Here is a 25,318-nt window from a genome sequence, read left to right as displayed (position 1 = left end):
GCATGTGTTTTTTGCATGAATATTCTTCGGTGTTTTAGTACTCATGACAAATAATGTCGTTTTAAGCGGCAGTCAAACTTATTCACTCATTACCCTGTAATGTCGGAACTGCAAATCAGATCGAATTTGAATCTAAACGTGTGACAATTGATTGAACATTCCATGAGATGTTCAAGTAAGTTCAATTTTAAAATTTTTCGTCATTACTTACGGTACTTCCCGAGCCGGTATTCAGAAACCAGCATAACCCAAAACGGTTCGTATGACCATAAATTACCTTGACGAATAAATTACAATAGTTTTAAGTTCAAGTTTGAAGCTTTTTGGTGTTGTTATCTTCTATATCGATTTAAATTTTGAAAACTCATCACCTTGTAATTCTCGAATCGGAAGTGGAAGTTGGATAAAATAACCAATTTTGTCGGGACCATAAGTAATTAAATTTGAATTTTTGTTTATGAAATTCTATTTGGCGTTTTTTTTAGAGAAAACGATTGAGCTTTGAGAAACGATTCGATAGTTTCACGTATCATCTTGTAGTTCTGGAACCAGAAGTCGGATCTAAATGTAATTCAGGAACTTTGTTTCAATTCGTTCCCAAGCATCGCTTTATCATACAGCGCTCAAAACTCCTGCTGCTGGAAAAGAAAAAAAGTCGCTTGCACAAAAATATCGATATCTCCGTTAAAAATGAACGGATTTCAACAAAATATAGCTTGTTGGAAAGTGAAATCTAAGTCTAAAAACATATTTTGTTTACAAGGACATCTAGGAGAGATATTATCAAAAAAATTGACATAAAACTTCGTATAACTCAAAAAGTAAACATCGAATCTCAAAAACATTCAATAGCGTTCAGGGCGATGGAGAGACCTTTCATTTGCTACTAGTTTGATCAAATTCGGTACGGCCATGTACTAAATTTATACAGAGTGTAATTTACTGATTCCTGGATATGAATTGGTCGAAGGTACGAGAATTGTCAAACCACTCTTCAAGATTTTTTTAGAAGGATTATAGATAAGTTCGGGCACGTATAGAGGTGTTACCATATTTCAACTAGATATTATCGCACTAAAAGGTTTCTGCACGGTCAAAAAATTCGCGAACGTATCGTTTTTCATATATTTCACTCCATGCCAGAACAGCAATTAGTCGATAACTTCGATTAAAATAATCAAAATTTTAAATGGGACATAAAAATTTGCCACATACAGACTATGAAACTTATCCGTTCTGAAGTATAATTTTTTCAAAGCAATGAATCATCATTTAATTATAAGGGATTGATATGGAAAGGTGCAACATTTCCATTATGCTTAATTTTTCAGCATGACACTAAAATTTGACTATGACTTATTTATGATTTCTAACAGCACATACTAGAATAACCAACGACCCCCTAAACACCAATTTCATAATATTATTGCTGGCGTTTAATGCTACACGTTTCATCATTCATGTACTCTCATAATGAATTCCCACTGAAAAGGAAGTTTATATCAAACGATTTACCTCATATGAGCCCCTTCATTCAACCTGGTAGATATTTCCTGGCAGGACTGCCGGCTGTACCCAAGTATAAAAGGATATACTGCGTAAACCGAAAAGGGAAGCTGATTAAATCACTGCACTGGACCAAAAACTAATTATCTTCCTAATGATGGCTTTATAGGTCACCATCGAAGAGCTTGGTTAGGATGATGAACAGCAGGGTAGTGAAAGATTCATGGAATCTGAGCTGCAATGGAGGGAGAAAGACGGAGGTTGTTCACGTCCCGTCCCACAGAAAGACTCACTTTCACACGAACATTATGTTGAAATCTCCTTATCGTCTACGATAACTTAATTATGTAAGCTAATCCTTACGAGCTTGTATGAATAAGCAGAATGGTAATAGGGTTCGAATGCTTTGCTGCCGTATGTTGATCGGTGATATCGTTTGAAGCTAGCTTTATGATGAGTTCAATTGAATTTATGATCAGAATGAAAAACATATGTACATTGGCATCAGGAAATGATTGATTCACAAGTATTAGACCATTCCTTCTTAAAATTTCCAAATAGTTGAGGTATATTTAATTATTCAACTCCATCTTGAAATTCTTTCTTGATTTTGGAAAAGTTTATAGTTTCGCCCGCCTGGTTTGGGCAATTGCCATATTGATTTCCAATGCCCGATTCCGTAAGTTTCAGGAGTGGTAGCCAGAAGAAAGTTTTGTGTTTTGAGCATTATAGTAAAATTATATTTTTTCTCTTTTCTGTAAGAAAAGACAAATGAACTACAATTTATGATAGACAATTTTAGACCAATTCCAACAATAATATCTTGATAAAACATTTTCTAATACATGAGAAAACGAAGTGAGTTCCACTATTTTGTAGGTACTCCCGGCACCGAAGTACGAGAAGCGGCATATTTCAAGTCGGTTCGTGTGGCCATTCACTAACATGACAAACTACTCTACTAGTTTTTATTCAAATTTTGATGTTTTTATACGGTTTTTACATCGTACTTTAAACGACGGTGATAATTTTTGTTGGGTCTGAAAAATATGCTTAATTTTTGGTAGGAGCATAAGATCTTTCATTTGAACCTAAGATTGGGAATATCGGTTCTGTCACCTCTGAAGAAAGTAAGTGAGATCTTTTTGGAATATATGAGTATTATCTCCCATCGTTAAACGAAAACCGGGAGCCAGGATAGCCGGAACCGGTTTGTTTGTTTGTTTACTGATAATGGCTTCAGTAGTTCGAAGGCTGATTTAGATTTTTTTTGTTTCTCCACTTCAAGTTAGGGTGCAAAATCTTCAACACACTTTACCCTATAATTCTGGAACCGGAAGTCGGATCCGGTTGAAATTTAAGAGTTTTGTATGGGACCACGAGGCCTTTCATTTGAACTTTAATTTGTTCAAATTGGTAACGCCATCTCTGAGAAATGTTAGTCAGATCCATTTTTCAGATAGCCGAAATCGGTTTATTTGATGTTTACTGATAATGGTTACCAATTGGAGTAGTTTTGAGGCCAGTTTAGATTTTTTTACGTTTTTTTTATTTCAACGCTTTAACGTTTTTTTTTATTTCAACGCGCCGGATGAAATTTAAAAGTTTTGTATGGGACCATGAGATCTTTCATTTGAACTTAAGTTTTTAAATTGACGTTCTGAAAAAAGTGAGGAAGTTATTTTAAAATGGGATTTTTAACACTAATCACCCTGTAACTCCGTTGCCGGGAATTGGATCCAATTAAAATAAAATTCAAGAACTTTGAATGAAACAATTATATCTTTCATTTGAATCTATGTTTGTGAAAATCGGTTCAGCCGTCTCTGCGAAAAGTAAGTGCACTTATTTTACACATATCACCCAGTGAATCTGCAACCGAAGGTCGGATTCGAATAAAATTCAGGAATTTTGTATGAATCTACCAGACCTTTGATTTGAATCTATGTCCATGAAAATCGGTTCAGTCCAGGCCCGTACCTAGGATTTCGTTTCGGGAGAGGCCCGAAGATAGAAAAAAATGCTACTGAAGATTGTTTAAGTACCTAATTCTCGGTGTGCCTTTTATGGGTGTTTTTAACAGACACTTTAAACTTCTCCACTGGAACTATTACTGTATTACATTTCTTTACGTTTACTGTCTTGTCTCTGTAACACATGTCTGAGACCTTTTAAATCATTATATATCTGTTATTGATTTCGGGAGGGACCAGTGCCTTTCTCTTTCTTCAAAACAGTCTCATGCAAAATTTTTTAATCTTTTTATAAAATAATTTTTGACACTAATTTGGGATAATTTTTGACATCAATTGATTCAGACTGAATCGAGTAGTTCACAAAAGCATGTGTTTACGTCACATAGTCGGGATCATTTTTCCAACCAAGCGCTTGGCATTTGCGTTGTCTATTTGTATGAGAAGAGTGCTGCTAATCTAAAAAACTTTTCTTAGTCCACTTAGTGGAATTTTCATAGATTTTGAAAAATCACCATAGAGAGGTGTACATGAAATTTCCGAAATCGAATAAAAAATTTTGTTGCCAAAAGCCTTAGAATTGCATAAAACGTCGAGATTTAGTGTCGATTTGAAAAAAAAATTCAAAAAAATCGACTTTTCGGGACGGATTTCAAAATTTTCTTTTTTTCTAAGTCCTAAAAAGTCGTTTTCAATTACGGAAATTTCATGGTGATTTTTCAAGATCGAAAATTTCCAAAACTTAACCGTTGGGCAGCACCCCTTACCCATATCCGATTCAGCTCAAATTTTGTATGGGGACTTTTTTTTGGAAAAGCTCAAACTTTTGAGCACTACCGCCTTACGAAATTAGAGGGGATCCCAACATATTCGCACCTTTATATATATTAGAGCGGTGAAAAACAACGTGTTTTGTCGGTTACGTCACTTATACCATCATATTTCCGGAATCAGAAGTCGCAGTCATTTGATCTTCGAACTTGATCAATGGCCCAATACAAACTTTTAAACGAGCCTAAGCTTGTTGAAATCGGTTAAGCCATCTCTGAGCAAATTGCGCGTTAACAAAATTCGTTAAAAGGTGCACATACACACACAGACACACACACAGACACTTTCCGATTTCGTCGAGCTGAGACGATTGGTATATAACACTATGGATTTCCGAGGGTCCGTTCGATAGACGGTTTTTCCAGCAATTCTAATACCTTTATATGGAGAAAGGCAAAACTACCACTATTGATAAAAAATAAAACTGATTAAATGAGTCAGACATGTACCGAATAAACGATCTTATATTATTCATTTATCTATTTGTTTTTTTTTTTGTAATTTCAAAAGGCTGTAATCTTGTGATCAATCATTCCAGCGGAACAGAAAGGACTTCAGATTCTATATGTGGGGTTGGAAACAGATCCCAGATAAGCTGCATGAAATAATAATTTAACATATCTTTTCACAATGTTAGAAAAATAAGCATTTCGAAGATACTTCAATTAGGTATATTCTCTAAAAAGAAAGGAGCTGTTAGTGAAATTTATTCACAAACTTAAATTTGTTGGAATTCTATTTAGTTTTATTTTCAACTAAATAACTTACACACTGATGAAAACTGCAAAAAGTAGTTCAAAATTCGTAACTTTATTGTGACGAGATATAGTTAGGGGAAATTTGATAACGGGATGCAATGAATAGTGGAGTTCAGGACCCGGTGCAAGACCGCAACTTGGTTAAAGCCGGGGTAGTAATAAACCAATATTATTGAAAAAGTGAAGTTCAGTGGTGATAAAAAAAGACATTTGAGAAAAATAAAAATTTTCTCGTACTATTTTATCAGAAATCGAAATTTAATTTAGTTAAACATGTTGTTTTTATGTAAATATTTGATAAGGTTAATAAACAAAGTGTTAGATACTCACCTTTCACACAAACTGCAGCTAGAAGGAGTACTACCAGTCTCATGTAATCCATTTTATCCATAAATAGACTTAATAACTGACAATTTGCTAGACAACACATTTATATGGCGAGGTGCATGGGAACAACAAATCCTGGTTCGTGTCAGTTGTGTCGATTCCACTAAGGTCAATTTAAAATTTTTCTCCACCTGCACAATCCCTAATTTATGTCACTCGTCATCATTAATGTTTAATTAGTTATCATAATTTCAATTAGTAACATGCATTCTTTTCAATGCTCCATATCACTATAAATTCTCCTGCAACATAAACACTATAACCATCGGAGAATGTATGGGTATTTATGCGATTTGTGTGGTCCGAAATGGGGTGGTTGAGGGAGCACACGCTTTCGATGCCGCAAATGTAAATTTGCATGCAGTATTCACTCTCGCACTTTGTTTATGTTATGTTTTCCGGTGGAATTAGGTAAAGTGCGAATAGAATACTCCGAAATGCTTACTTTACTCCACGGGTAATGCTGCTGCGGAACATTAGCGCATTGAAGCCAACCCGCATAATAAATGGCACGGATGTTTGCATGAAAATTTCATCGACACCAAATGAATTAGAAGCGAGTTGTCGAATGAATAATTTGACTAATTCGAAGAACTTTATTCAACACACGCTTTTACTAATTTTCAGTTCTTTTTAATCGCGCACTAGGCTACGTTTTCAACTGTAATGCTTTTAGTTATCCTTATCTTTGTGTCATAATTATATTAACACGGAAGGTGGGTGGTTGGTGGGCGCGGTACAACCATTTTTTACTTCACTTTTTTCATTCACAAACGTTGAAATATGGGCTACAGTAGCTCACGACTGTAGACTGTTTACGTGGAACACGATGAAAGGACATGAAAAACTGTATTGCACTGAATGCGAGTGTCTGTTTATGGCGGCAATAAGCAGCTCATAATTACTCTATTGAGGATCATTCATTTCGCACCGAATGGAAAGGTTGAAGCGTTTGACCATTCTCTGAATAAATACATCATCTGAGCAATACGACTATGGCGCTAACAGTAGACAATTGCAATTGATGAATACGTAATCTGAAAATAGCGATAAAAAATAAAAACTTCATTAGGATTTCATGTAATTTCACATTAGTGATTGATATTTTTGCATACATTCGTTGTTCATGGAATCGAGTATAGAGTGGCGGGTAAGGCTATTACCTCTTATACGGAACACATGCGTTTAATTGTTTAATTTATTCCTGCTTATAGAGTCAGAATTTTCTTTTGGTTCGAGAGACGAATGATCACAAAGCTGAAACCTCTATTATCCAAAAAGGTCGTATACAGTTTATACTCCCAAACAATACTCCGCAGATTCCTGGAGGACTGCAAAGTATTTTTGGGGGGCCGCAAATTATCATTATCTGCTTTTTGCCTTTCTCATAATATCGTTCAATAATAGATTTCTCATTAATTTCTGTTTAGTTCTATCACAATCCGACTGTGGATTCCGGAGTGGTTAGTTGATGATTGGTAGAATTTTGAACCGAAAGTGATGAGGTAATAATTGAAAGTTCAATGCACTCCAATCGAGTTCAACGCCAATGATAGTTTTTCAATCTAATTATTATCATTATTACTTCAATCAATCATTACTACACCTTCATGTTATCATTTATTTGCACAATGTGCCAAATATATTGGTTATATTTTTGTGCTCATGAAAAACTACACCTTTCGGAAGAAACGCGTTACTAGAGAAATGCGCGTGATAATGGTAGCCTTTCTACTTAACGATATCGACTCAAAACTCTTTAAAAAGCTCCATACAATCAAAAATACTATTGAGAAATACAAAATTTATTAAATGTAAACCTATAGAAAGTGAAAAATATTTTTTAATTATCTTCATAATAATTCAAATTGATTCCAATAATCGTAGTCAATTGAGACAAGTACTCAGTACATATAATTGCTTATAACACCAACCAACATCATACCAACTGAACTATCCAGAATGCAAAATTGAAAAAACGTTTCGAGAGGAAATCCTTTCTGCAGCGATCGTCTGGAAGATAAAAAAGGAATATATTGCGAGAATCCGAAGCAGAAATAATAGCTGCTTTCACATTTTCACCTACCTTCTTTCGATTGGTGGTACCGGTGTAGTGTGGTTTATACGAGTTATTCAAACCTATGGAAACGGTTTATCAGGATCGGTACCGAAAACAAATTCCTGATTTGAATAACGTGTTGAATGAAAAACAACCGCTATGGGCCGGAAGACACGTTATACCTTTCCCAATAATTGGACATATCTTCGGTCTTATGTGGGGAATGTAAAATTCATAATCTCATAGTATTTGAATTCACTAATATGAATTTCCGGTACAATACATTTACATTTCTTATTTCCTTATGTAATCAACTTCTATGCTGTATGAATAATTAATAGCTTCATTTGAATTTTTATTGAATAATTATAACAGTATGTGTACTCCTGTCCATTCTTTCAACAAACATAATCAACGATACACAAAAAACTGATTAAACTTATGCAACGGTTGGATTGGGAAAACAAAGTATGGTTTGCAACTGAGTAATAGTTTATAATTTTGCGTCATTTTCTCAAGTACTCAAAAATTGAACAATTCAAGTGATTGCCTTGAATGAAAAAGATAGTGTTTCTCATATATTGACAATAACGGAAAGAGATAAGTTTATCTTTAATTTCATTCAAAATAGTTATTCAATCGTTTGAAATTCGGCTTTAAAATTAAAGTAGTTTATCGAAAAATTAAGAAGGCATGAATTTACCTGTACTTCATATCCACCTACCTTAAATATCCACAAGATATGGCTATTAACATGACATGAAGCTGTCATTGCCATAGAACTTGAAAATAATTCTGTGTAAATTGACAAATTCAATAGTTGTTCATCAAACGAATTGTAGGGGAAGCCAGGGTTAACATACCTACGTAGTAAATACGCAAATATTGTGATTGTGATTGAAGTTCCGGAGTCACTACTTCAAAATTTTGCAAACGAAGAACGAAGGAAAAACTCTTCTGCAAACGAAGGAAAAGGTCATCTTTTTTAATTACCTATAAATCTAGGTAAGTATTAGATCAGGGTCATTTCGCCGAAAGGGTCATTTCGCCGAATGTCATTTCGCCGAAAGCCATTTCGCCGATTCCTGCAATTGTCTTAATATTATAAATGGAATTGATTTAAAATAAAAACAAATGAATGATAATACGTTAACGCCCGTTTTGTTGACCTACAATTGTACTTCTTGAATAAATATTGATTCTTGTACTCTTGAATAAAGATTGATTCATGAACTTCAGAGCGGGGATCCCAAGGAAACTTGTTGACTATTAGCCACTGAGCATCAAAGCAATTGTATAGGTGTATCTACCAAGCAAATGTATGTCGTATTTTCCGTTTATTAAGTGAAAAAATATCTAATGAGGCTTCACCACATCGATTTGATTCGTGTGCTGTCCGACCTCGATACCGCTCCTTCGCGCCTAACTAAAGCAAAAACCTAGCTTTGAGTAGTCCGGGCAATCGAGGCGGTTACAGGTTTGTATGCAAGAGGTCGCCGCTTCCGACAGCAAGTCGGCGGCTAACTCAGCCGGTGTCGCCTTGGCGGCTTTATGCCGCCGAGACATCTTGGCTTCGGTTATGTGACTGCGCCACATCAGTTATACAGGAGGCATAATAATATAATGTATTCGAAATTACCATTTCGGCGAAATGACCTATTCGGCGAAATTGCGTTCGACGAAACGACTTTCGGTGAAATGACCGGCTTCCGTAAATATTTTATGTTAGTTGAAGTCAGGCGCGGCAACTATGGAGGGGCAAGGCACTTTTTGCCCCCCTAAAAGATTTATTGGAGGGGCCATGCCCCCCAATATTTTGACAACTGGAATAAATATTAGAAAATTTGCTAGAGATATCTTATGATATAATACTTTTTTCTGTTATCCCCGTAGTTGGTCTCCGTTATCCTTCATATTTCTTAACTAAATTACTAAAATTTTGTAACCAATATACTACAATGTGAATTGTGCTATACTTTACCACTTTCGAATATTGGTTATTACTGGAATAGTAGGGAAAATGTTCGTGATTTTTACTTGGTTGCTTTTTATTTGCTCTAACCTCTCCGTTTCTTTTAGAAAAATTCTTTATATATTGCAAAGTTCAATGATCTGTAGTAATAATTTTTTGTGCCCCCCCAATATTTCATGGAACTTACCGCCCCTGGTTGAAGTAAGAGAAACAAGAAGCGCAAATAGTTTGGTCGAAGATTTTTTTTTGTATTTTGTTTATATTCACAGTTTTACAAAAATATTCTCATTATCGGACCGAAACGAAGTAACAATTAGAATAGTGCAACGTATCAAAAATGTTGCTTTATATTTTAGTAGCAGGAAGACAAGATTCAAATGACTGTCTTAGTCGGCTTTAAATCTCTTGTGGAAAAAAATAAACAGGAAAATATACACAAAAAACACTGATGATTTACATACTGAAAATATTAATTTGATGAAATCAAATGTCGAGTTATCATTGTTTAAACCATGCCATACTTCACAAGGATATGTAAATATCGGTAATTATTTTTAATATTACATAATAAATAGACCAGTACAACTGAACAGCAAGTATCTAGTATAACATAGTAAATACACTATATACTAAATTTGGTATTGTTCCGAAGCAGTGAATTTTTTTTCTGCATAACCAGCATAATTTTGTCTGCATCATAAGTTCTTAGTAAAGTATCTAAAGATTATTTTCACTCACTTTTAAATAAATTGACTTAAATCTAAAAACGATGAGTGAGCACAACATACGACGAAATAAGAAAATTATCGCAAAGCTTTCAGAAATACACCATAACATACGATATTGAAACAGAGCTCCGCCAGGAATATTGCAAAAAGTTGATAGTGTAACTCCAACACATGGGTTGAGCAAAATTTATACATACAGTGCGTATCACAAATATAGGGTTGGATAAGATAAGTGAATATGCTGCATCATAGTTCGATTTTTATAAGCAAGATAAAATATAACCAAACAAAATGTAAAAAGTTTCCTTTTCCTGAATCAACTTAATTGTGTTTAAAGCTATTCAGAGAACATTAATCATTCTATAGTATGGCACCATTTTTATTCAATACACTATCTAATAACCATTAACCATTATAACCATTAGAATACATTAATTCAAAGGATTTTAATATTTCAGGTTTACAAATATATGTTTCTTAAGAAAAATCCGGTCCGTTGTAGATTTTTGTAGAACGATTGTCATTCATTCAAGAACGGAATATGTATTAAAATCCAGAGTTTTTGGTTAGCATTTCTAAAAGATTCACAATGAATTTTTCCAAGTTCGTGTAACATATATATATTTGAGGGTGACTCAAATAGTAGCATATTCAGTTTCTCTCAATCCTGTATTACATCTACGTACGACACGTGTCAAAGTTTAAGATGGTAACTAATATGACTTGTTGCACATCATAGAAAAAGGTGCCTTTTCAGCAGGACAATAGTTATTATGTTAGTAATAAAAAACTCTTGATAAGTAGCTCGACCAGTATGAAAGTACAAGACAGAGCAACATAACGTGCTGCTTGGATTCCGTGGTTATTGGACTATGCTGAATAGAAAATAATTTAAGCATCATTCGTAGGATGAACATCTTCCTCCAATAATGAATATTTTAATTCTTATGACACAAGGACGCAAACCAGTACTCTGTTTGAACTTATGAGCGTCCATCAAATTCCATCCAAGACGGTATGCGTATGTCACTGTGTTTTCGGAGTGGCTAGATTGCCAATACTACAATTTTTTCGTTTGAACTTGGAAATGAATAAGGATCAACAAAAATGATTATGGGATTTTTGTCCTTGAGGAAGAAAAATCAATATTCCTGAACGTGGGCATATTTGCCCCGGTCTCCTCTGGAGATAAGGAAAGGAAAGGACCCTTCCAATGGTACGTCATTATACTATCATAAAAATTGTTACGAATTTGTACCTTTCTCGCCGGCTGTTTTCAGTCTCATGCACATCGTGTGTTGTAACTGCACTAGGAAAAGTCGGTAGTCGCTTTCGCATGACTTCTAATCATAAAGCCATTGTCTCTGTGAAAGCAAAAGGGGTGCATTTAATTTGCATGCAATTTTATTCCCCGTAACAACATATCGTGAGAACAAACAAATTACGATCCACGATCTTGACAAGTTTATCGTTTTGACGCTATGAGAATAGCATTTCGAGGGTTTTCCAAAAAAACGAGAGGAAACCTGCAATGCTGCAATTTCAGGATGATTTGAAAACTCTAAGATTCTAATATGGAAAAAGTTTATATTACACAGTTTTTCCTTTCGACAGAAAAACTTAATCATAAAAGCCCATAAACTTATATTTGTAATTATTATCTGATGATCAAATTTTTTTGCCTTTCTCATATAGAAAGGCTATGCAATCACTGTGAAAACCGACTTTTTAACCGAGGCTCGGAGGGGCGAATGTCATATACCATTTGACTCAGCTCGACGAACTGAGTAAATGCCTCTGTGTCTCTTTCTCTCTCTCTCTCTCTCTCTCTCTCTCTCTCTCTGTGTGTGTGTGTGTGTGTGTATGTATGAATGTATGTAACAAAAATATGCACTCACTTCTCTCAGAGATGGCTGAACCGATTTTCACAAACTAAGATTCAAATGAAAGGTCTCATGGTCCCATAGCCTGCTATTGAATTTCATCCCGATCGGATGGAAAAAATATGCACTCACTTTTTTCAGAGATGACTGAACCGATTTTCACAAACTAAGATTGAAGGTCTAATAGTCTCATAACCTGCTGTTGAATTTCGTTTGGATCTATCTTCCGGTTACGGAGTTATATAGTAATATGTGGAAATTAGAGAAAAAGTGTGCACTCATTTTTCTCTGAAACGGTTCAACCGATTTTCCCAAATTAAGATTCAAATGATAGGCCTTATAGTATTCTAAAAATTTATAGTACATTTCATCCGGATTCGACTTCCGGATCTAAAGCGTGATTAGTGGAAAATTACCAATTTCATGAGTATTTTTTCACAAATGAGCTCATATTATCTTTAAAGCTACTGTGAAATTTCATACGATTCCGCAGCTATGAGTGTCAAAGTTTTCAAATCACCATATATAACGACAATACAATATTGTGTAACGTGGAAGAAGAAAACACAAAACGAACGATGCGTGCTTTGTTCTATTTCGTACACGCTATGAAGAAATCGAAACAGTTACAGATGTTTACTACTAGTGTGTAATATTGGTAAAAGACGGAGCTGCAATTGATTAAAATTTTAGCTATTCTATGAAAAGTGCGACCGAAAGAATAAACGAATGTCAATGAATTCAGATTTATTTTAAAAAATATGAAATTATCACAGCCGGTAGTGCATTAATACCGTACCGGTTGTGTAGTGATGTCAATAATAATAATAATCCTACAAATCCTACTACATGTTTTATGCTGCTGATTCATGCTGTTTAGCCTGACTTACACAGGCAGAAGTAACAGAATCGCAGTTTCGTTTCGTTTAATTGGTTTTATCGAAATAAAGCATAATATAGTAAGTTTAGGTTTAACTAGGTTCAAAACTGTTCCAATTTGTAGGCCATATTTGTTGCTGGCAAACGAAACAACTTCAGCTATACCGGTCATCTGAATCCGGTTTCGGAAGAATTGGAAATGATTATTAAAAACTACAAAAAGGATCTCACTCACTTCCCTTCAAGATGGCCAAATCGATGTTCACAAACTTATATGTTCAAAGGAAAAGTCTTACAGTTTCATATGGAGTTCCTGAATACTAGATACTACTTCCGGTTCTGGAACTACAGGGTAAACAGTATTTGTATTTGTAGTGTGTGTTTGTTAGAACAAACTTTCCTACTTCTATTCAATGAACAGTTGTTTTGGAGAATTCCGCAATAATATTTTTGATGTTATGAGTAATATGAGAAAGGCATCATTACACCACTAGGTGGATTAAAACAGGTTTTTTCTATTTCGTTCCTATTATAAAGTTTGGTCCATTTCGAAATGCTGTTTTATTCAGTTTATTTTGGGAACCGCGTTACTCTACATCATTTCTAATAAAAAACATAAAAGTGCAGTAAATATGAAATGCATGTACTGTTTCAAGAACAACCATGACTCACGAAGCGATGAAAGAAATGAGTATGAAAATGTTTTCACTATATACAACACTCTCAAGACATACTGGTCACATCCCTAGTTCAACATAAGTAGATATTCATTTCATTCTCAAGATAACTTTGACTTCCTAGGACTCGAAATTCATTTCTTACTGGCGCTAGCTGTTCGATTTAGACTTCCTGTAGAAGACAATGACACTTTTTCCGCACCAAGAACTGTTATGTTATGCTAAGACCATTGTTAGGTTGGGCAAAGTCATTTTTATGTGTTCTATATAGAATATTTCTCTGCCACGATGTGTGCTATATGCTAAACTAAAAAGCCCGAAGCACCCCGGCGAAGCAGTAAGGGATGCAAGATAAAAATGAAAATTTTGACTCCTCACGTCCCACATAAAACGATTATTTGCGAAACACACTGCAAGCGACCGGCTGGGTGGTAGTGTCAGGTCATAAAATGGGGCATTGTGAAGTGGATATGCTGTAGTGGAATTTCAAGTTTCCACAGTAGCCTACACACTGGACAATTCAATGCCACCGTAGAATGAGCAGACAAACATTTTTCTCATCTTTAGTCAAATGTTTATGCTAGTGCTCTGTCACGTTCAGTGCTGCATGGAGCCATGGTCTACTGCAGTTCATGAAAAGTAGCTTTTTTGTGTTTATTCCTTAATTTATGGTGAACCGGAATAGATTGAAATTGAATATTTACTTGCCTTCTTCTTTACTCGTGTATGGTTATATACATCTTACTTAATAGCTGCGATATAAAAGTGATATATGAAGTGATAGGAAGAGCATTCGTGGAAATAGCACATCCTTGAAAATCATTAGAGAATACAGTACTGTTTAATCTACGATATCACAAATCGAAATTTGTCTGATCAGTTTACGGTTCCAATAGATTAGCTCAGTTGCCTGTACCATTCCTACATAAAACTCAGGAGGAGTTTTTGAAGAGTCTTGATCCATTAGCTATATTTTGTGAGTCTGTCGCAATGAAAGCTGTTGTTATGGAGATTAATCCCAGCATATGAGAAGAGCAGTCCGCTCATTGTTCTATTGTATTGTTAATAGTAGGAATGGCATTTCCACTTGTATCACTCTATACGTTCCTTTAGTTACTCTTACTCTTTCAGTCGTAGACCACGCGGGTCTCTGCTGTATACAGGAGGCGTCTCCATTCAACTCAATTCATGGCTGTTCGCCGCCAGCCTCGGTAGCTGCGAAGGGTCCGCAGGTCGTCCTCAATTCGATCAATCCATCTTGCCCGCTGCGCGCCTCTTCTTCTTATACCGGTCGGATCATTATCGAGAATCATTTAAACCGGGTTGTTCTCCGACATTCTAACAACATACCCGGCCCACCGTAACCGCCCGACCTTGGCCGTTTGGACGAGGGTTGGTCCTCCCAGCAACTGGTGCAGTTCATGGTTCATTCGCCTTCTCCACGTACCGTCTTCCATCCGCACTCCGCCGAAGATGGTTCGCAACACCTTCCGTTCAAAAACACGCAAGCATTGTCCAGGACTCATGCCCGTAGAGGATAACCGGTCTAATCAGCGTTTTGTAGATAGTTAACTTCGTACGACGACGAATTTTGCTCGATCGAAGCGTCCTGCGCAGTCCAAAGTAAACACGATTTCCTGCCAATATGCGTCTCTGAATTTCTCTGCTGGTGTCATTATTGGCAGTCACCAGTGAGCTCAAGTACACGCACTCGTCGATCATTTTGATTTCATCACCACCAATCAGAACTCGTAATGGGTGGCTGACGTTATCTTCTCTCGAGCCCCTGCCTCTCATGTATTTTGTCTTTGACACATTGATGTCTAGTCCGATACGCTTGGCCTCAGCTTTTAGTCCGATGTACGTATCTTCCATCTTCTCAAAGTTGCGTGCTATAATATCAATATCATCAGCGAAACCAAGTAGCTGGACGGACTTTCTGAAAATCGTGCCACTCGTGTCTATCATCGCTCTTCTTATCACACCCTCCAAAGCAATGTTGAATAGCAGACACGAAAGGCCATCACCATGCCGTAGCCCTCTGCGAGTTTCGAAGGGACTCGAGTTTATCCCCGATACTCGAACAACGCACATCACTAGATTCATCGTAGCCTTGACCAATCGTATCAGTTTGTCCGGGAATCCGTAGTCGTGCATGATTTTCCATAGCTGTTCTCGCTCGATTGTGTCGCAGGCTGATTTGAAATCGATGAATAAGTGATGTGTGGGCACATTGTATTCGCGGCACTTTTGCAACACCTGGCGGATGGCGAACACTTGGTCCGTGGTAGTGCGTTTGCCCATAAATCCTGCCTGATATTGTCCCACGAATTCGTTTGCAATCGGTGAAAGTCGACGTCATAAGATTTGGGAGAATACCTTGTAGGCGGCGTTCAGCAGAGTTATCGCGCGGTAATTGCAGCAATCCAGCTTATCGCCCTTTTTGTAGATAGGACACATGATTCCTTCCATCCATTCCTCCGGTAAAATCTCGTCCTCCCAGATCTTGGTAACGACCCAGTGCAGTGCTTTCACTAGTGCATTACCACCGTGTTTTAGTAGCTCGCTTGGTAGTTAGTCAACGACAGCGGCCTTTTTATTTTTCAACCGGCTTACCACCTCCTCCACTTCTTGGAGGTCTGAGTACGGCAGTCTATCGTCCTCCGCACGCGTTCCCAAGTTCGTTACTGCGCCGCCACTTTCGTATTCCGCCACATCACCATTGAGGTGCTCGTCGAAATACTGCCGCCACCTCTCGATTACCTCACAGTCGTTCGTGAGAAGATCCCCGTTGGTGTCCTTGCAAATATCGGCCTGTGGCACATGGCCTCTGCGCGAACGGTTCACCTTCTCGTAGAACTTCCTTGTGTCATTAGCACGGAACAGCTGTTCCATCGTTTCGCGATCTCGGTCTTCCTGTTGGCGCTTTTTTCTACGGGATACTGAGTTTAGTCTGTTCCGCGCCTGTCTGTATCGCTCCTCGTTTGCTCTCGTCCGGTGTTGCAGCTTACTCGCCCAAGCTGCATTCTTCTCGGCCACTAACTGTTCACATTCGTCGTCGAACCAATCGTTCCTTACGTTCGGTGCCGCCGTACCTAGCGTTGCTGATGCAGTGCTACCTATGGCAGAACGGATGTCTCTCCAGCCATCTTCAAGAGTATCTGCACCAAGCTGCTCTTCCGTTGGTAGTGCCAGTGCCAACTGCTGCGCGTAATCTTGGGCTACTCCAGCATCCCGGAGCCGCGCGATGTTAAACCGCGACGTTCGGTTTCGACGTTGGGTAGCCACCGTCGAAAGTTTTGAGCGCATGCATACAGCAACCAAGTAGTGGTCCGAATCTATATTCGCACTGCGGTAGGTGCGAACATTGTTGATATCCGAGAAAAAATTTCCGTCGATCAAAACGTGGTCGATTTGGTTTTCGGTCTGTTGGTCAGGTGATCTCCAGGTAGCTTTGTGGATATCCTTGCGGGGAAAGAAGGTGCTTCTGACTACCATTCCTCGGGAGGCCGCAAAGTTGACACACCGTTGGCTGTTGTTATTCGATGCGGCATGCAGGCTGTTCGGCCCGATTACCGGTCGATACATTGCCTCCATTCCTACCTGGACATTCATGTCACCGATGACAATTTTTACGTCTCTGCGTGGGCAGCCGTCATAGGCTTGTTCCAGATGCACGTAGAACGCTTCTTTCTCGTCATCGGGTCTCCCTTCATGTGGGCAGTGCACGTTGATGATGCTGTAATTGAAAAAAAAAAAAACGACCTTTAATTCTCAACTTACACATCCTAGCGTTGATCGGCTGCCACCCAATCACTCGCTGACGCATCTTGCCCAGCACTATAAAGCCAGTTCCCAGCTCGTTCGTTGTGCCACAGCTTTGGTAGAAGGTAGCCGCTAGATGTCCCCTTTTCCACACCTTCTGTCCCATCCAACAAAGCTCCTGCAGCGCTACGACGTCGAAGCTGCGAGGATTTAGTTCGTCGTATATTATCCTGTCGCAGCCTGCGAAACCTAGCGACTTGCAGTTCCATGTTCCAAGTTTCCAATCGTAGTCCTTATTTCGTCGCGTGAGTCTATGCCGATTGTTCCGTGTCGTATTCTCTCCTGTATTATTCGTAATAGATGTTTTACGGGCGGCTTATTAGGCCCCCCTGTCTCGCCGGAGGATCATTGTGCTTGCTCTGTTTAACGTCCCAACTAGCACTAGGACGATCCCGTTGGTGGGGTTGCCACCTTGGATTTAGCTGGACGGGATGCAGCATTTCATACTCAGTCGCTGGATACCAGAACAGACGCTGTTTGAAGCCGCTCCTAACATGGAGTACAGACGCTCCGACATCCTCTAAAGTGGACCCCCTTCCCTGTCAGCATACGACCAAGGTCCCACCGGGGTTGGTTACCCGATCTTTCCTATGGTTGCTCGTACCCCAGCCGGCACCGCGGGGAGGTAGGGATAGGAGTTACTGGACAAGAGGCTAAGAACCACACTGTGGCCTGAATTGCGCATTGTCCAGTCGTTTACCAACCAACGTTCCTTTCATTTTCTATTATTCTCAGTCACGTACCCAGAATTAGGTACATCAGCAATCTTCAGAAACAATTTTTTTATCTTTGGGCCTCTCCCGAAACGAAACCCTGGATACGGGCCTTATTATTATTATTATTTTATCAATTACGAAGAATATATTCTACATTTGGGGTGCGATCTTGTTTGCTGAGATTTTAATTGTGAAAATATAACAGATTTATAATAACAATTAAAGCCATGAAAGGAACTTCCAGAAAACGGGTTACGAATCAATGATTCAGGACGATGTTTGGAAAGATTTTGTACGTCTCGTTTGAGACGTCAATATAAACATTAAGTGATTCGGAAAAAAGCATTTACTCTGTGGCTGCTTAGCGGTTTAAGTTAAAGCCCGAGGTGGCACTAGCAGTATAACATAAACTCCTAATGCGCTGAAGATTCGAAGGCAAAACACAAAAAAAAAGTTCCGAATATTCTAAAATTCACATCATTACGACTTCACAACTGTATTTTGGCAAATAACTGTGCTCCGCATACTGTATGCGAATGTTTCAGCCATGAAAACGTTAAATTAATGCTGGAAGATTTGTTATTTTTTATTAAAACACTGTTATGTTTGCTGTACTTTTAGAAACTGCCATAAGTGTAATGAATTCAATACCAATTTTAGTAGTAGTAGGTGCGGACTATAATCAATAGTATGTTTTTCATGATTTAGTATTCAATTTTAGCTAGCTTTTCAAAAACAGCTCGTAGATCATCAAAGCACATACCTCTAATAAAAACGTCTATTGCTAAATTGGTTTACCCAGATCCAAATGATTCGATTATTTCGCGAAAATGAATTTCCGTCCTTATATGCAATTTCAACATGAATGACTTTCATAATAATTACTGTAGTGTCATGCAGTGCCAAATTTAAAGCCGGTGGAACACTCTGCTGACGTAAATGATCGTGATACTTTTATTACATTGTACATTTTCGGTGAGCGGCACTGTGTATTGAAACTACTTAAATTCTAAATTTTCACTCGTTAGAACGTAAACGTTTATTCCCTGGTTGCTTTGCTTGCTGAGAACGAATCCTAGGCCACATACCCGAACAAATAAGCTAATTCGTGATACCTACGGAACAATCTTTCGAGTCGTTGTCCTTCTTCAAAGTAGGAGAAGCATCAACAAAATATCTATCATCTTTCCTACACTGAAATGAAAATCTTATTTATATTCATTAGATTTGTCATATGAATCATATGCAGAATATAATTCATAGACATTATATGGAAACTTATAATCTTTATTTAATGTGTACGTCAAATCTAAATGGACGTTATCATAATGAAAGTTAAAAAAATATCCCATATAATTTATATGGAAATTCGATGAAAGTCGTGAATAGTGGTGTCCTCGATAGTCATCAACTGCTCCAGACCATTTTTTTCAGGAAGTTTCGCATCTCAATGTAATTTTAAATCGCTGACAAGACAGCTCATCCAACTTCGTTCAAGGATATGCGTTAACGGACCATGAAATATATATCCGGTACATTTCATTACTCTATCTGTCTAGTAAGATTCATTTTTTTTATTTTCAGTCTCAGGATCTCACTTCTCTTTCGCAAATATCATGAGGTGCTCCCTTACCGAATGGAATACTAGTAAAGCTTGAATCCTCAAAGAAAAGTAGTAGTTGGCAATTATCTGCTATTCGTATGACCTATATTGAGTGTTATATATATATATATATATATATATATATATATATATATATATATATATATATATATATATATATATATATATATATATATATATATATATATATATATATATATATATATATATATATATATAAATTTTATAAAACTAGTCATGTGGTATATATGAACCTATATAAATAAATTCGAAGTGAATATAATATGCGCTTCATAAATTGTTCCAATGTATGTTGTGCGGATATCTAGTAATGGTTATAAGACGCGCCAATAAATTTGACTCAGACTGGAAATTTCATTCGTTATATGGAAATCCTGTAAAAATAACGTTAAGAAGAGTTTTATGTTTCATAAGATTATCTCATATATTTGACATGATGTTGAACACATCTTGTAACTATGATTGGAAATGCTAATAGTGCAAAATCATTAGAATATCATATAATGTGCAAAAGGAAATTTAGCTCAGTGTAGTGAATGATGGAAATGTGTGCATCCGAAAATGGTGATTATCATGCTGTCCAGATGTTCAATCTAAGTTGGAACGGTATTACCATTTCCTATGCTACTCTATTATTTTAATCAGAGAACAGTTACTAAATAACGTCATTTCCAACAGTAATATATTGTGTAGAAAATTAAGATTTGAAGCATTACTGCTTGCTTGTTATTTTAGACTGAAACCAATATTCTACATTAGTGTATAAGTTTCACGAAAAACCGATCGAACATGTAAAAAAAGATACTCTATCAATCCCATAATAAGGTTCTGTGAGTGTAAAGCAATTTGAAATTGGAATAAGGGGCTGTCCATAAAAGACGTCACGCCGCAAGGGGGAGGGGGGTGTTTCATAAAACGTGACCTTTTGTGACAGGGGAGAGGGGGGGAGGTTTTTGGAATATGACGTCCAATATTTTCAATGAGCGCATTTTTGAAATACCTAATTATATTACTGCTTTGCCCTATTTCCTGAAAAAATCTCCACAATAAATGTTTACAGGGTCCGGCACTCGAAGTGTAACCAATTAAAAAGGCCATAAATTCAGTTTGGAAAATTACTTTTACTTAATTCAAAGTACAAAATGTGTAAAAATAATACAAAATTCAGAATCAATTCACTTTTGCTCGATATGACCACCTTTTGCCTTGACTTGATGACTTGAGAGAGCGAAGGAGTTGCATCGTTTGGCCGAAAGCGGTCAATTTCCGAACATTGTATTTTCTGACGAGAAAATTTTTCCAATTGAGCAATTCGTAAACTCTCAAAACGATAGGGTTTACTTGACCGACCGTTCATACGAGAATTTGAGTCATCGATTGGCCACCAGGCGGCAGCACCCGCAACAGATAATGGTTTGGGCCGCTGTAACCGCAGATGGGCGCTCTCCAATCGTTTTCATCGAGCCTGGCGTCAAGGTAAATGCGACATATTATCGGGAAAGTATTCTGGAGTTTGCTTTGAAGCCATGGGCAGACAAACATTTCGGTGGCAGACCATGGACGTTTCAGCAGGACTCGGCACCGTCTCACAAAGCTCGAGTGAACCAAGAATGGCTGAAAAAGAACGTTCCGAACTTCATCACGTCCACACAATGGCTCTCGAATTCACCAGATGCGAATCCAATGGATTATTCTTTTTGGGCCATTTTGGAGAGCAAAGTCCGAATTAAAAGATACACCAGTCTCGAGGCGCTGAAAAAAGTTATTCTCCGCGAGTGGACCAAAATACCTGCAAGTCACATTCGGCCAAACGAAGCAACTCCTTCGCTCTCTCAAGTCATCAAGTCAAGGCAAAAGGTGGTCATATCGAGCAGAAGTGAATTGATTCTGAATTTTGTATTATTTTTACACATTTTGTACTTTGAATTAAGTAAAAGTAATTTTCCAAACTGAATTTATGGCCTTTTTAATTGGTTACACTTCGAGTGCCGGACCCTGTACATTCTATAGGAAAACGTGTATTTGTTGATGTAAAAGCTTCTTCTTTTAAATTCGGAAATGAGTGATGCAGGAAATCATTTCTGTTGTGATCAGCAAAAGTGCACGGAGGAGCGAGTAAATTAGCGAAATTAATAAATTTTGCCTAATATGAAATGCCTTCAAACGGTTTAACTTAAGTTATGCACTGACAATTTTTTCAGTAATTTGATTTTATAGCATTGATAATAGTATATCATAAGAATTTCTCTTATCTGATTCTGATGCAGTTTATTCAATTGTACTCCATTTGAAAAAAAAAGCGGGAGATCAACGCTTTCCGAGAAAACCATATCCTTTCATGTCATGTTTTATCTTGATCATATGTGATTTTCCTCCACCAACATCAAAACTTATCGAATCATCCAATGATTGAACTTACATAAATCAAGAATCATTTTAGCTCAAAATCACTACCCATTGTGTGACGGAAGATCAGTTCCGATATTGATCGATGTTTCTTGATCGAAGATTCTCCGGCAGTGATCTCGTTTTGATGAGGCTTTGGTCTTTATTTTCTCAGCCCTGTATGCTACACTAAGGAAATATTATTCTTTACCTAAAATAATCATATATCTGTGTACCCCTAAGAGGAATAAAACAGATAATTTAAATGTTTCATCAATTCCAACCAAATACTTTTATTAATTTATATAATTGATATTAATAAAATAATTCCGATGATTTTGTAGTTTTAGGGATATTTTTTAATCTAATGACAACATGTAATAAATCGATTTTTCCCTCATAATTGTATGGTTTGTTGTACATATTGATAATGTATTGAGATGAATAATATTTATTTTGAATTCGTGACATGTGACATAGGAGGGGTGGGGGGTCTTTGCTTCTGTGACAATTTGTGACAAAGGGGGGATGGGGAGTCAAAAATCGTCAAAAAAAGCGTGACGTCTTTTATGGACAGCCCCTAAGTCTTCATAGAAGAAATCAATAGAAACCAGAATGATGAATGTATGAATGTAATGCTGTATGAATGGGAGCTAAAAAAACATAGATTTTCTTTTCTTGGGTAAATATCATACGAAAACAAAAAACGAATTCTTGAATATCAGTTCTCAAAGGAAATAACAGTTAAGAGAACACATTTTTTTCAACATCATTTCCTCAGCTTATCGAAAAAACAATGTGAATGTTAAAACTGCTTTCGAGCTTACAAATTGTTGAATAATTTAAAATCTTTTAATAAATGTTTTTTTTTTTCGTTCGAGTGTAGACGCAGCTCACTCAAATAAATAGTTAAAAACAAATCTAAACAAACTCTATATCTAGAAATGAGGTCCGGTGTGTGAAGTTTTGTTTACAATTCGGATTTATCACCGGAAACAGTCACTCCGAAATGGAACTAACCTAGATTTCTCACATATGGCCGAATTGATTTTTTCAAATATGAATGGAAGACTATGAATAATACGTTCGGTTTCGAATTCCTGTTCTGGAGTAACAGGTTGATAAGAGTTAAAAATATGCAAACCGTCATATTGATAACGAAGCAAAAAAAGCAAAATCTCTACAATTGACATTGAACCACTTCCTCACTTCGCTTTCACATCTCATCCAAGTCAGTCGATAAAACAAAACTGTGACGTCAGGAAAAAAGTGCAGTATTGTAGACAATAGACAATAGGACGATTTCGAAATGAGCGAACTAAATAAATAAAAATTATTGGCATCGCATACACTACGGCAGAATACTGTTGACTTGAGCCAATGCGAAATTTGACCTTCGATACGAAAACTGGAAGGTTTGCTTAAAGAGCAAATACATCTTGATCTTAAACGAGTGCATTTACTTCATTGCAACAAAAAATATTTTCGTCCAGTTCTATAGAGAGGTGGAATCAATTCAATTCGCTAAAGAAAATAACAATTTTGTGGAGCATCATAGCATCAAGTACAATATATCAGTTTAGATGGATGCGATAGAAGTGCGTATGCGTATGTCGTAGCGCTGAAAAGGATATTCAAAGCTCTACAAAATGGTATAACGGTGTCAACTGTAATCTTTCTTTTGTTTTTGAAAAACATAATTGTTCGCCAGAATATCCATTGGGGTAGGTTGGTAGTTAAGTTGGCCGAACGTTTGGCGGGGTAGGTTGGTTAAGTTGTATATTTAGCATAAAGTAATGTGCACTTTGATGCTTGTGAAATGTTTACCTTATTTTGAAAGAAATTGGATATTATGCTAATATTGATGGTTATAAGGAAAAATATGCATGAGAGATATAAAATAAAAATAAATTAAAATGATTAACAAATAGAAATAAGAAGTTAGAATCATTTAAAGTTGGAAATTGTTGGAAAAAATTATGATTCCAATAATTTATTAATAAGGCCATCAAAACATCTAGCATTAAAAATTCCTCTGAAAAGGATTTGTTACAGTGTGAACCCAAACAAAACTCTAAAAAATTACAAGGATCAGCCCCATGGGGTTGTTCGAGCCATTGATGTGGAACAAGGCAACCAAAATTTCTAGTGATCTACAATCAAACAGTTCAATCAATCGTCACACTTTTGAATTCGCAAATGCATAAGAGTTTGCTTAGATTGAACTTTATTAGGAACCAAAACCGAACACGCGAACTCAGAATATAGACTTTATTTGTCGTGATTTGTATTTGTGTCGTAGCCGACAAAATTAATCCAATAGCCCAAATGTATGCAATTATATGTTTGTACACGATACGGATATCGATATTCAAGCTTGCGATACGGATATCGATATTTAAGCTTCTCTTCGCCAAACTTGTGTTCAAGTCTTGTATGCAAGCAGTTATTTTTATAGCGTTTCTCTACCATTACAACCATTCTGCGATTTCGGTTGAAGCGAGTTTCTTATTATCGATCGAGTTCATCCTATATAAATTGGAAATTAATCTTATGCACTCCAAATTTACCCTGTGGTAGTTGTCAATTTCTCAGGTGAAACGACATAACATGGAATTTCATCCGAACTTGCATGACACAAGATCAGAGCATACCAATTGAAGCTCCAAATCGTTTTATGGCACTTTTTGTCTTGCTGTCTAGCAACAACCTACCCCTAGCATGCTACTCTTTGGACTGAAACGTTAGCTATAATTTTGCTTATATTTATAGATTCGCGTGCTTCCAGTAGCTGCGCTTTAGCATTGATTGACCAATCAGAGTAATGCTTTCCCTTTGATATATCGCTTACTCCTTCAAAACCGTCGACTATGGCAGGGAAATCCAGTATGCCGGAGACTTTTTGCAGACAAAATAGGACACTGCTAGCTATTAATCAACATTTCAATGATACACAATTAAAAATACATGTCTATGAACATTCAAATCAATACGTAGAAATATTTCCAATCAAATGATGACATAACATTAATAATTTATATAAAATTGACTGAGCTGTAATTGTTCAAAACCTGACCACATTTTTACGTGTATT

The 25,318-nt window shown here is 36.8% G+C and overlaps 1 protein-coding gene across 3 annotated transcripts in view; it reads right to left on the bottom strand.

The window, feature by feature from the left end:
* Window positions 1-25,318, bottom strand: part of LOC131431207 (B-cell receptor CD22) — a 230,637-nt gene that overhangs the window by 167,866 nt on the left and 37,453 nt on the right. For 2 of the 3 annotated variants that reach the window (XM_058596788.1, XM_058596786.1), the window contains exon 2: window positions 5,399-6,492. In XM_058596788.1, coding sequence (XP_058452771.1) covers window positions 5,399-5,498 — 100 coding nt within the window. In that variant the 5' untranslated portion in view covers window positions 5,499-6,492. The remainder of the gene's footprint in view (window positions 1-5,398; window positions 6,493-25,318) is intronic. The other variant, XM_058596787.1, reaches the window with a different exon arrangement.

The sequence above is a fragment of the Malaya genurostris genome, chromosome 2 (genome assembly GCF_030247185.1).
Source record: "Malaya genurostris strain Urasoe2022 chromosome 2, Malgen_1.1, whole genome shotgun sequence".
In the NCBI taxonomy this organism is placed as follows: Eukaryota; Metazoa; Arthropoda; class Insecta; order Diptera; family Culicidae; genus Malaya; species Malaya genurostris.
Note: the sequence above shows the minus strand (reverse complement) of the source record. Positions and strands in the feature narration are given on the sequence as shown.